The sequence below is a fragment of the Apodemus sylvaticus genome, chromosome 10 (assembly GCF_947179515.1).
Source record: "Apodemus sylvaticus chromosome 10, mApoSyl1.1, whole genome shotgun sequence".
Lineage (NCBI taxonomy): Eukaryota > Metazoa > Chordata > Mammalia > Rodentia > Muridae > Apodemus > Apodemus sylvaticus.
In genome coordinates, this window is record NC_067481.1 from 81,599,727 (window position 1) to 81,612,480 (window position 12,754).

General features: G+C 43.2%; 1 protein-coding gene across 9 annotated transcripts in view; it reads right to left on the reverse strand.

Annotated features, from left to right (window-relative positions):
• Pwwp2a (PWWP domain containing 2A) overlaps positions 1 to 12,247 on the reverse strand; it is a 37,170-nt gene extending 24,923 nt beyond the window's left edge. For 5 of the 9 annotated variants that reach the window (XR_007979673.1, XR_007979674.1, XM_052193903.1 and 2 more), the window contains exon 1: positions 11,601 to 12,247. Coding sequence is in view for 4 of the 9 variants with exons in the window: in XM_052193903.1 (XP_052049863.1) it covers positions 11,601 to 12,139 (539 nt within the window). In the remaining 5 variants the exon portion in view is untranslated. Of the gene's footprint in view, positions 1 to 7,422; positions 7,503 to 9,976; positions 10,732 to 11,076; positions 11,261 to 11,600 lie in introns of those variants that run through there. The other 4 variants (XM_052193904.1, XM_052193905.1, XM_052193906.1 and 1 more) reach the window with 4 other exon arrangements.
• Between the last annotated feature and the right edge of the window lie 507 nt (positions 12,248 to 12,754).

The window sequence follows — 12,754 nt, forward strand, 5'->3', positions numbered from 1 at the left end:
CGATGCTCTTAACCGCTGAGCTATCTCTCCAGCCCCATTGTTGGCCAAGTATTATGCTCCAGGAAATAAAAAGTTTAAAGACAAGCCTGATGCAAAATGGAATAAAGGGCATGGTGGTAACCTCAGGGCAAGATCACCCCACCCCAAGCTAAGCTTCCAACTTGTGAAAATAAAAGGAAAGCTAAAGCAGTGAAGGGACTCATCAACAGAAATCTGAATGTAAATGTCATTGAAGTGGGGGCCAAGTTCCAGTCCCAGCAACCAGCAGAACTTGGTGGCTTTGGCCACGCCCACATGGCCACTTTACAGCCTTTACCAGGACACAAGGAGTTTGTATAATATCCTTTTTGCCTCATGAAAGTTGCTGAGCAGAATGTTAGGGGTGTCCCAGCATGGAAGCCCAGAGAGGCTATTACATGATGCTGTGAAAGTGAAGAACAGATCATGTCGGGAGACCCCACTATGTGGGAAACGCCAGTGTCTTAGGACACCTGCCAACGAATTCTGCAGACCAGAGCCAGCCTGCAGTACGGAGCCAGCCTGCAGTACGGAGCCAGCCCGAAAGAGAGAGGAGTGTGTTGCAGTCAACTAGCAGAAAGGAGCTGGACATCTTAAGAGCATTTTGACATCAGCCCTTTTCCTATTAGGCTGCCTCATTTATCTACAATACCAGGGAATTACCTAGACTTACTACAACTTTATATGCTGTATTTGGTTGATATCCATGGGAGGCCTGCTTTTTTCTGAATGGAAAGGAAGAAATGGATGGGGTTAGAGGGCTGGGAGGGGAAAAGGGAGGAGAAACTGCAGTCAGGATATAATATATGAGAAAAACAAATATTTTCTTTTAAATTGCAAAAGAAACAACAACAACAACAACAAAGGAAAAAACAAAGAGAAACAAGAAAAGAAAAGAAAAGAAAAGAAAAGAAAAGAAAAGAAAAGAAAAGAAAAGAAAAGAAAAGAAAAGCAGGCAGGCAAGCCTGGAGAGTTGGCTCAGTGGTTAAGAGCACTGGTTGCTCTTGCAGAAGCCCTGGGTTTCATTCCCAGAACCCACAAGGTGGTTCCCAACCATCCCTAACATACCAGTTCCAGGAGTATATGTGCTCAGACACACATGCAGGCAAAACAATTACATGTAACATAAAATAAATAATTTAATTTTAAAATTAAAAAAGAAAAGAAAAAGAATGTGGGAAAAATTTCAAGACACAATTATGCAAACACAACTCTAATCCTAGCATTTTTTGGAGGGGAAACGGGGACAAAAGAATAGTAAACCGAAGGTCAGTCTGTATGATACAGAGTAAGAGCTCATCTTAAATAAGACTGGAGAGACAGCTCAGAATCTGACAATGTGAACATGATCTCCAGAAGCCAAGCCACAAAGTTGTCCTTTGACATCACCACATACACTGTGGAACAGTGAGGACTCATACAAACACACACATATACATAACAACAATGAAAATGTCTTTAAAAATCTAGTGTGTGTGGTATGTGGTATGTGGTATGTGTACAAACACATCTGAGAATGATGTTTTCAACCTAATGCTGAACATTTTAGGGAAAGATTCTATCAATAATGATGAGAGCAGGGGCTAGAGGGATGGCTCAAGGTTAAGAATGTGTGCTGTTTCTCCAGAGACCAGCTGGTATCACACTACCCTTATCAGCAGCTCACAACTACCTGAACTCCAGCTCCAGGCAGTTCACACTTGTGGCCTCCTCAGGCAGTGGCACACACATGCATATACCCACACTAGATAGACTTTTTTTTCCTATCTTTCCCCCCCTCCCCCCCCCCCCCCGCCCCCAAGACAGGGATTCTCTGTGTAGCTTCAGCTGTCCTGGAACTCACTCTGAAGACCAGGCTGGCCTCAAACTCACAGAAATCTACCTCCCCAAGTGCTGATATTAAAGGTATGCATCATAACTGCCCAGCCTATACACATAATTTTTAGTATATCTTTTTAATGGTAAGACAGGATGGAGAAATGGTTCAGTGGTTAAGAGCATCTTGCAGCTCTTGCAGAGAACCCAGGTTCATGGTTGCTTACAGATGTCTAAGGAGCCCCACTGGCTACTGCTAGACAACTTAGCACCAAGCATGCATATGGCAAACATATATACATACAAACAAACATTCATACATATAAGATTAAAAAGTATTTTTAAAACAAAGATTGATAAAACAAAAAATTAATTTAAAACTGGGGCAAAGTTTTAAAAATTATCGACTATCTGGGTATAATGATGCATGTCTATAATTTCAGTAGAGAGGTCGGATATTCAGCGCAGTGATCCTTACCTACTTCTCATGTTCCAAACCAACCTGAGCTATTAGATCCTGAGGCAAGACACACACACAAATTAAAGACCCTAGGTAAAAACTTTACAATGATTGAAAATTTCAAAATAAGCCAGGTGCAGAGACACAAGTCTTTAATCCCAGTACTTGCAGATATCTTTTAGTTTGAGGCCAGCCTGGTCTACTGGGAGTTCCAGTACTATATGATAGCCAAGAGCTATCATTAGTAAGACCCTGTCTCAAAAACAAAAACAAAAAGAGAAAAGAAAGTTAACTGCAGAAACACAATTTGGGGACATTGCTTAGTAGAAGAAGTGTTGCCTTACCAATAAGAGAACAGAGTTTGCTCCTGGAACCGTCTATGATCCAGCACTGGCGAAGTGGAGACAGGCAGATGGAGCTCCTAGCTAACCACCCTGGTCTGAACTGCAAGCACCCCGGCCCATTGAAAAAGACTGTCTCAAAAAAAGAAGGCAGGTGGCTAGAAATATGGCACTTACTGCTCTTCCAGGGGTCCCAAGTTCAGTTTTCAGCACCCAAGTCAAGTGGCTCAACAACAATCTATAATTCTAGCTCCAGAGGATCTAACATCTCTGGCCTATACTGTCACTTGTACTCACGTGCAGACACACACATGAGAATATAATTGAAAACAAAGCTAAAACTTTAAAACAAAGTAAACGACTCATGAAGAATGACACCTGAAATTGTCATCTGGCCTCCATATGCACCTGCAAGCACAAGTGTGCACGTATGAAGGCATATGCTCGCTTATGGGTGTGTAAACACATTCTGTCATTTACCAAAGTGTTGTAGGGAAAATAGTGCTTTCAATTAACACACCATTTAGATACCCCACTCCCCAAAATACATTAAAAACAGGTTTCTAAAAGAATCCAATCTTGGGACTAGAAAAATGACTCAAGATTTAAAAGCCCAGACTGCTCCCTCCAGAGGACCAGCATTTGATTTCCAGCACTCACCTGGTGGCTTATAACTACTTATAACTCTAATCCCCAGTGATCCAAAACCCTCTTCTGACATCTACGGGAACCAGTCACACAAATGGTACACAGACATACATGCAGGCAAAACACTCAAACACATAAATTAAAAAACAAAGATTAAAAAATACTATCTTGAGCTAGAAATGTAATCATGATATGTACTCAGCATGTCTAAGACCCTAAATGCAATCCTTAAGCCCCCCCACCACACACACAGTTCTTCTTTTTTCGGGGGTGGGGGGAGAGCTGGAGGGTGGCTCAAGATAGGGCTTCTCTGTGTAGCCCTGGCTGTCTTGGAAGCTCCTCTGTAGACTATGCTGGCCTTGAAGTCACAGAAATCCGACTACCTCTGCCTCCTGAATGCTGGGACTAAAGGTGTACACCAAAACCACCACCACCACAGTCATCACCACCATGCCAAGGAAATAACCTTAATCTTAGTTTCACCAAAACCATTTTTTTTTCTTTCTTTTTGACAGGTTCTCCCCAGCAGGTCAGGAACTAGATATATACTAGACTATACCAAAGCTCTTGAGGAATAAAACAAAGTTTTTTAAATTAAGGCTTATCTAGCAAATCTGAACACCTGAATTTGATCCCCAGGACTCAAGGCAGGAGAGAACAGAATCCCATAAGTTGTTCTTTGACTTCCACACAAACCATGGCATGCACATATATACTTACATGCCCATGCTTACATGCATGCACATGAGCAGCTAAGATACGTAAGTAAACAAAGGTAAGTTTAAAAAAGGGGGGGGGGGGCTCAGGATGCAGGCCAGCTGACCAAATGCCCTCTGGCATGCAGACAACTTTGGATATGCAGCACAACACAAACTGGGTATGGTGGTGTTCTCCTCAGAACTCCCAAGCTCCGAGACTTGGGAGTACAAGACTCTCTTCCCACAGCCTACTAGTGAACTTTAAGGCAGACTGGGTACATGAGACCCTATTCTTTTTATTTTTTAATATTTATTTATTTTGCATATATGAGTATACTGTAGCTGTTTTCAGACACACCAGAAGGCATCACATTCCATTACAGATGGCTGTGAGCCATCATGTGGCTCCTGGGAATCAAACTCAGGACCTCTGGAAGAGCAGTCAGTGCTCTTAACCTCTGAGCCATCTCTCCAGCCCCAGATCCTATTCTTTAACCAGAAAAAAAAAAGAGGATCACAGTTTACACTAATGGCACAGGCCATTCATTAATCCCAACACTTGGACACAGGGAGGCAGATCTTTGAGTTCCAGCTCAGCCTGGTCTACATAGTGAGTTCCAAACTAGCCAAAGCTAAACTTAACAAGACCTTGTTCCTGCCCCACCCCCCAAAACCCCATACACAAACAAATAAAAAAAGAATAAAGGTAGTTCCCAGCTCAGCGGGTAAAGGTGCTGGCCATCAAGCCTGAATTTAAACGCCAGGGTAGAAAAACAAACCCTGCAAGCTGTCCTTTGACTCAGTCTCTAAAACACAGTATCAAATAAAAGAAGCATAGGGTTAGTGGGCTGCCACTGTGGCTACTGGGGTTAGTGGCAGTAACTGGTTAGGACAGGGTAGGAGAACCCTAAGTTTCAGGTCAACCTAGGCAACATATCGACAGTGACAAAATAGTCAGTGACAGAGTACTCCTTTCTAATGTGCATGAAGCCCTGGATTCAATCCCCAGCATTGGGCAAAAAGAAAATCATGTGGGGAACAGAGCATATGTCTGCCATCTTAGCCCTTAAGAATTGGAAGCAGGAGGTTCAGGACTTCAGAACCAGACTCAGCTATCATATTTAAGGCAAGGCCAGACTTTATGAGACCCAGCCCCTATAAAGAATAAAAGAAAATAAATAAATTTAAAAAAATAAAAAATAACAATAAGCACCATATATATTCCTACTAACAGCTACCATTCATAATTTTAAGCAATTTCCTTAATCTGGCACTCTATCTACAGATTTCAGAGTGAAATGAAACAATGTGTATAACACAGATAAATGGCAATTATAGGAGCTCCTGACTGCCTAAGCACAGGAGAAACCTGGACGACTGCACCCTCAACTTCTAAAACCAAGAGGTTGCCATCTATAACTGTAGCACTTGAAAGACAAAGGCAGGAGGATTGGAAGTTCGAGGTCATCTCAACTACACAGTAATTGAGGCCTGCTTAAACTAAAGACCCTATTCTCAAGAAAGTTTAAAAAAAAATGAAAAATAAAAATAAGGAAATGGCAAGTGCAATGTGACTATTAAGTTGAGAAAGCAAAGCCTGCGGCCATTAGAGAACAGGAATGTGAGAAGGAAGCTACAGCCAGGCGACTAAAGAAACTGGCTAAAAGAGATAAAGATTAAAAAGTATGGATAACTTATACAATGGGCAGCTAAAGTTAAAAAACCACTTCCAAGTATACGTACATTTTCAACAAGAATCTGGATCTCTTACCCAAATTGTACATCCTCCAAAGTCATTGTTTAGTTTGTAAATTATATTCTTTCTAAGTTAAAATAACTTCTTATAACAGGACTACACAATTTTGTTTGAACTATCCCTAAAAACTGGTATCTCCTATATGGTCCTGCAGCAGAATCACACTGAGTGAAAGTAAAACTGATGAAGACGAGGTCAGAAATCTATGCATCTTGAATAGTTTATATGTATGGGTGTTCTGCCTGATGTATTTATGTAGACTTTATATACACAGTGCCCTTGGAGATCAGAAAGTTGGATCCTCTGGAGCAGGAGTCAAACAGCTGCGAGCTGTCTTGTGTGAGCTGAGAACTGAAGCTGTATCTTCTAGAAGAGCCCAGACATCTTAGCAACCCCAGAAATTTATATACTTTTGAGAACTACTAACTAAACTGTATTTAGCAAAGTAATTCTATTTAAATCCAGGCATAATGTAACTAAACTTTCACTTACTTCTGTATCTGGCAGTCACTAGAGCAAGCTTCTTTTAGTAATATGCATCTTAATTTAGAAATTTAGGGAGAACCAACCCACTAAGAAATGATGTACTTGATAGGCCAAATAACTAAAAACATCTTTTACCTTTTAGCATCTGAAATCAGCCATAACAGTCAAGATAAGCACTAATATTCAAATTATTTAACAGCTCCCTCCCCCAAGCCTTGGCCAGAAAAAGTTCTTACCAACAGTTTCATCATGACTTTAAAATAATACACAGTAAAAAATGTTCTTATTTACAATGTAAACATCTGAAAATTCACCTTATTAGAAACTTCAGCTAAGCATGGCCATGCCTATAATCCTAGCACTCATACAGTTACAACAGAAAAGATCATGTACAGTCTGAGGCCTGCCTGGGTCACAGAATGAGATCCTATCTCACAGAAAGAAAGGCTTCAAGTCCAATAAGGTATGTCTGGCATAGAGTACATATAATACATCCAGTTACTACTATGCAATATCTGTAAATACATGTGGTGACACAGGCTTGTTATTCTAGCACTCTGGAGAGGAAAACAAGCTGAGAGGAGAACATCTGTGTTCAGAGCCAGCATGGCTATGTAGCAAGCCTGTCCACAAACACTTCTATGGGGGCTGGGGGGGGAGTGTTATATATAACATAAAAATATAGCTAAGACAATTGTTAGGATTTTTAATTGGGAGCCGGGCAAATATATCCCTATAATCCCAGGACTCAAGGAAGTTAAGGCAGAGAAAGTGCAAACTACAGGCCAGCCAGGGCTACACAGAAAAACTGTCTCTAAGCAAAAAAACAAAAAAACAAAAAAAACCCCACAATTCTTTGTGCTCAGATTCAAACTAGATTTTTATTTACCAACAACTAATTATGCCTGCCCACGGAAACAGTGACATTAAAGCAACATGCAATAGAGGAAGTCACACAGTACAGTACAGCACAGCACAGCACAGCGCATCCTAGAAGTTGTCTAGACCAGAAAGTGACTGGCACTTGCCTCTGTATCTGCTACTTTACTTACTATACAAAGCCCTCTAGCACCTTTCAAGTTAAGATATAACCACCAATAAATTCAAACGTTTTTAGGAATGTACAACTCAACCCAGCCTTCATGAAAACTACTCAAGGGCCTATGTCCTCAACCTCAAAGCTTTATATAAACTACTGACACCACTACTCACTGCTCCACCAGAATGGCTGTATATTTTTCCCACCAAAAGTAGGGCTATTGCACCATACGGTCATGTCTCTGTAAAGAAAAGAAATCATTGTCTTGGTTTATATTTCCTTTAAAAACAAGTAAATGTTCTACAAATTTAAGGTCCTAGACAGTAAATGCTGAAGTTTTCAAAAGAAATCATTTCAATTTTTAATAAACAGTCCCCCATATACAGAATATTATACTTATAAAACTACAATATGTATGTGCCACAAGCCTTTTAACATACCAATGCTTATTTCATGATTCCTTAATTCAGGGATTCAGAAATATTTTTCAGGATTTCAAAGTAGCTTTTTAACTTTTTTAAAGATAATACTAAATAAAATAATCCATCTGAACAAGGCACATATCAATAATCCTAATAGAAGTCAAGAGGAGTCCAATCTGGGCTACACAGCTAGAATAAGGCCAGCCAAGACTACACACAAGACCTTGTCTTAAAAAAAGAAAAAGAAAAAAAAAAGAAAGAAAAAGAAAAATCAGACAGAGTGACTCAAGCCTGTGATTCTAGCACTAGGGAAGTAGAAGCAAGAAGAACCAGAGTTCAAGGCCAACTTGGGCTACATTAGACCCATTTCAAAATCAGGCAAACAAACAAAATCATGTAGAGAATATTCTTTCAAGTATTGACTTTCTATGGGAAAATTAGACTTATCCATAACCATATTAACTAATTCGAATTCCTATAATTCTGGGAATTACAGTTATTTGGCAAAGCCCTCATCTGTTCAAATAGCTAAGATGACATAACTGTATAAATGCCTGGGATTTCATTTAAAAGGAACCAATGGAGGCAGTTACATAATTTAATACATTTGACTAAACTGTAATAAATGTTGAGGCAGGGCAGTGTACACATACAGGCTAATATTCCATGATATAAAACTTACTAAAAAGTTCATCAGTAATATTGTCCAAAATAACCAGATAGTTTAGCAAGTAATCTAAAGTATCTAAGAGGAATGGGTATAAAACAGCTAGAGCAAATGAACTTTATGCCTTACTTAAACGTATTCAGCATTTTTTAATGCTATGATAAACAAAACTTGTTTTTAACAAGATATTCAAACTACCCTCATTTTAGGATAATGATGTCATTTAGGGCCAAGACCCCTAGAAGTAAGGGATGGTACAGCTTATGCTACTTAAAGGAAGTGTATACCCTGAGAAGAGCCTTGCTGAAAACATTTATGTTTTCACTTGTATAAATTAGAGAGCTATGAAGTCACAGGATGATATAGTCTTCATCAAAAGTACAGTCAGTTAACAGTGAAGTTTGACCTTTCTAGTAAACCGAGAAATACAATTTTTATGCATTATGCTTGTTTGTACTCATGTGAATTGGCCAAACAAATTACCCTCAAAGGACAATAGGGGTAGAAGCCATTCTTAACATGTTTGAGGCCATGGGCAATGGTGGCGCATGCCTTTAATCCCAGCACTTGGGAGGCAAGAGGCAGGTGGATTTCTGAGTTTGAGGCCAGCCTAATCTACAGAGTGAGTTCCAGGACAGCCAGGGCTCTACTGAGAAACCCTGTCTCAAAAAGAAAAAAAAAAAACGTTTGAGGCCTCTGATTAAATTCTCACAGAAGAAAAAAAAATTACTAAGTAAATAAATGCAATAAGTAACCCTCTCAAAGACTAAACAATAGCACAAATACACTGACACATTCTCCCAATTATCTCAGGGCAAGAATTCCAACTTCTAAAATTATGTTATATGCTCTCCTATAGTCACAGAAAGACTGACTCTCCAAAGCAGCCTGTCTATAAGGGACTATTCAGCTTGGCTTAAGACCCATGGCCCTTTGCAGCACCCTGCCTGCAGCCGCTAAAAATCAGGAAAAGCACTAAATCTGAAAAAAAAAACCAAAAAGCAAAAAAAACCCAAAAAACACAATTCTTTACTTCCTGCCTGGAAGAAAACTTACTAACCCACCTAACTTTTCATACATTTAAATCTTTGCAAGTCATAATCTAACTGGCCAAATTAATTAAGCTTTAATTGCCTCCCATGTAAACAGTATAGCATCACTAGAGTTACAAAGACTCTAACTGATATGATCTAATGCCTATGTTCAACTGGGAGCTCTTGTTACTTTCTACCAGGAAGTATAATTCAGTGGCCAATTCAAACAAGATACAAATTATTTTTTAAAGTGTCTGTTGAATACAGTGTAGCCATGACCTGAACACACTGGATAAAAAGTCTGGACATATATGCTCCAGGCAGGACTCGGCCTGCAGTCCCAGCTACTGGGGGTGCTGAACAGGAGGAAGGCTGAAACAAGAGGATCACCTTGAGCCCAGGAGTTCAAACCAGCAAAACTAAGCAAGACTCCATGTCCTTTCAAAAACTCCTCCGACAAAAATAAATTATTATATACAAGAAGTGAGGTTAGCAAAATAAGAGCGAAACTCAAAATGACAATTCTCTAAAACCGACAGAACGAGCACCTCAACATGAGAAATCATGATCCACTCTATTTCCAAACACTTACCTTTTTGCACCTTTCTTTTGCAGATTTGAAATTCAGATTCTCACAATCACTGGCCTCTTCTTCTGTTTGATTCAATAGCATACACATTAGAGTGTCTCTCTTGCTATCAAAAACACCAGTAGAAAGCAAGCTATTCAGCTTTCTAATTATGAAAATGAAAGCTTCTAATGAAATCACTAACCCAGAGTCAGTCGACAAATAAATGACTAAATAAAAGCAAGGACCCTGAAGACTAACGAAGTGCACTGAGCAACTGAACAGTCGTCCAACATAACACTCTCCACCCCACCCCACCCCACCATGTTCGGATGTAAATTTTAAATAGCTGTTTCCAGGTAGAAACAGATCCCTGTGTCTTGACAGGAGGAGGTCAAGGAATTTAAGAGTAAAGCATAAGCCAGGGTATGGGGCATGATGGGAAATGTCTGTCCTATCCATGCTTGGGAGAGGCTGAGTCAGGATAATTGCAAGGTCAAGGCAAGTGTGAAAGACTTAACCCACACCGTGTCTCAAAAGGAAAGGAAAGGAAATGTGGAGAAAGCTGGGGGTGTGTGATAGTGTGATAGATGGCAGAGCGCTTTGCCTAGCATGCAGTGGGGGGAAGGACTGGGGGGGGGGAGGACAGGAAAAAGAAAAGAAATATATAGGCAAATCAAGCACACTAAGCCATTTCCAAACAGGTGAGACACCCAGTGTGTGTGCTGTTGCAGGAAACAGAATGGAGAGCCATGAGTGGGAGTCTCTGCACTTCCTATCTGCAAAAGAAGAGAATAAAAAGGTTAACTCTAAACTAAAAACAGATTATCTTCTTTACCTGTTTAAAGCAGTGCCCAGGACATTTTAAATCAAAAGGTGAAAATACACTGGATAAGATAGAGAGGTTTGTAGGTGAACTCAACCTTCAAGTCAAAACACAAATTTAAACTGTCAACATAGTCTCAGAAGTCATTTGAGATTCAATCTCTACCGTTGCCAAAGAAAAAGTCATGCGAACATTTCTTTGTAAACCCACCACTTGGATAGTAAAGGTTCAAAAACCAAAGGGCTCATCCCCTCTTCAGTATTTCTTTAAGCTCTAAGTAGAATTAGCAAAAAGGTACCTCCTTATTAAAGAGTGATCCTCCGAGAAACTATTTCCAGCAGTTCTTAATAACAGCAAAGAGGGTTCATTAACTTCGGGGCTCTTCCTCTTCTAACAAAACTGACAGGTAACCTTTTGGGAAGCTCAAAGCACACACCCCTTTCTTCAACCCCGCTAAAGTTAAAGGTTGATTTGAGGACAGGCAAATGCCTCAGCAGCACCTCTCCCCCCCCCCCCACCCCCGCCCAGCACCCGGTTCTCTTGGGGAATCCATCTGCATTTTGCATTAACCCATCTGCCCCAGAGCGCAAGCCAGAGGGTCGCAGAGGGCTAGGGATGAGGAGGCGGGGTGTGCCAGCCATCTGCACCCGCGCGCGTCCCCAGCTGCACACCTGGGGTCGGGGCCGCGCGCGTCTGCCCCACGCGGAGCGCGCCCCACGAGAAGAGCGGCGCGCAGGACCCGAGGGCGGGGTGGGAGCAGCCGGGGTTCGCGCTCTCCCTCGCGGCGGAGCGGACAGCTTGCTGTCGGGGGGCCGGCGGTACCTTTTGGATAGGTCCATGAGGACCCCGGAGAAGAGCTTCTCCCCGAGGCGGAACGACACGACGAGCGCGTCCTCGATGATGTGGTCCAGCGTGACCCGCACCTCCGAGCCGGGGATGAGATGCGACACCGCTGAGTCCCCGCCCGCCGGCGGCACGAGCACCGGAGCTGGCGGCGGCCGCGGTGCGTCCTCCGGCGGCTGCTCGGGGGCGGCCGGGAGCTGCTCGGGCGGCGGCACCGGGACAGCCGCGGGCTCAGGCGGTTTCGCCTCCTCAGCCTCGGAGCTACCGGCCAGCTCCCCCGGAGGCGGCGGCGGCGGCGGCGGTGGCGGTGGCGGCGGCAGCGGCTGCTCGTCGGCCTGAGGGGCGGACTGGCGCCCGTCGGCCTCGCCGTCCGGCACCGCCGCCTCCGTGGCCGTGACCGGGAGGGGGGTGCCGGCCTCGCTGCCGGGAATGGGCTCTAGCTCCGGCTCGGCCTCGCCGGCGCCCCCTTCCCCGGGGGACGCCGCGGTCGCCGCCGCCTCAGCAGCCACGGCCGCCATTTTCTCGCTGGTTTCTCCCTCTCTGACTCGGGCTGCGGCGGCGGCGGCGGCAGCGCGGCTGGGATCCCGAGGCCTTCCCCTCCCTCCCGCTAACACTCTCGTCCCGCCCTTTCCCTGATGCTCGTGATTGGCACCGCGCCATTGGCTCCGCCTTCCACCCCCTTCCTCACTTCTGTCAACCCATTGGTCAGAAGGAGCCGTCTGTCGCATGCTGGGTCCCGCCCCCTCCCTCAGAGCAGGAACTTCCCATTGGTCAGACGAGTTGTCAAGTGGAGAATCTAAAAGGAGTTTGAGGGGAGGGCTGAAGGATGGCAAAAGCGGCGCCCTGTACTTAGAGCCTGTATTTATTGGTCGGGAGGGAAAATACCGCTTTAGGATTGGTTTATGCTCCTGCCCGTACTCGGCCTGTTCTTTGGAGGTGGGAGAAGGGAAGGAAACGCTAGTCGTGCCAGTTCTTTCAAAGACTCCCCAAGGGGGGAATAGCGGGAGAATGCAGAAGGGGAACCACTTCCCAAGAATCTTTGCGCAGAGATCCTTAGAATAAATGTTATTTCTAGGCGTGGATTTGCTTGTGGCCAAGTGTGGGCACAACAGGCTTCTGTGGGAAAGATAACT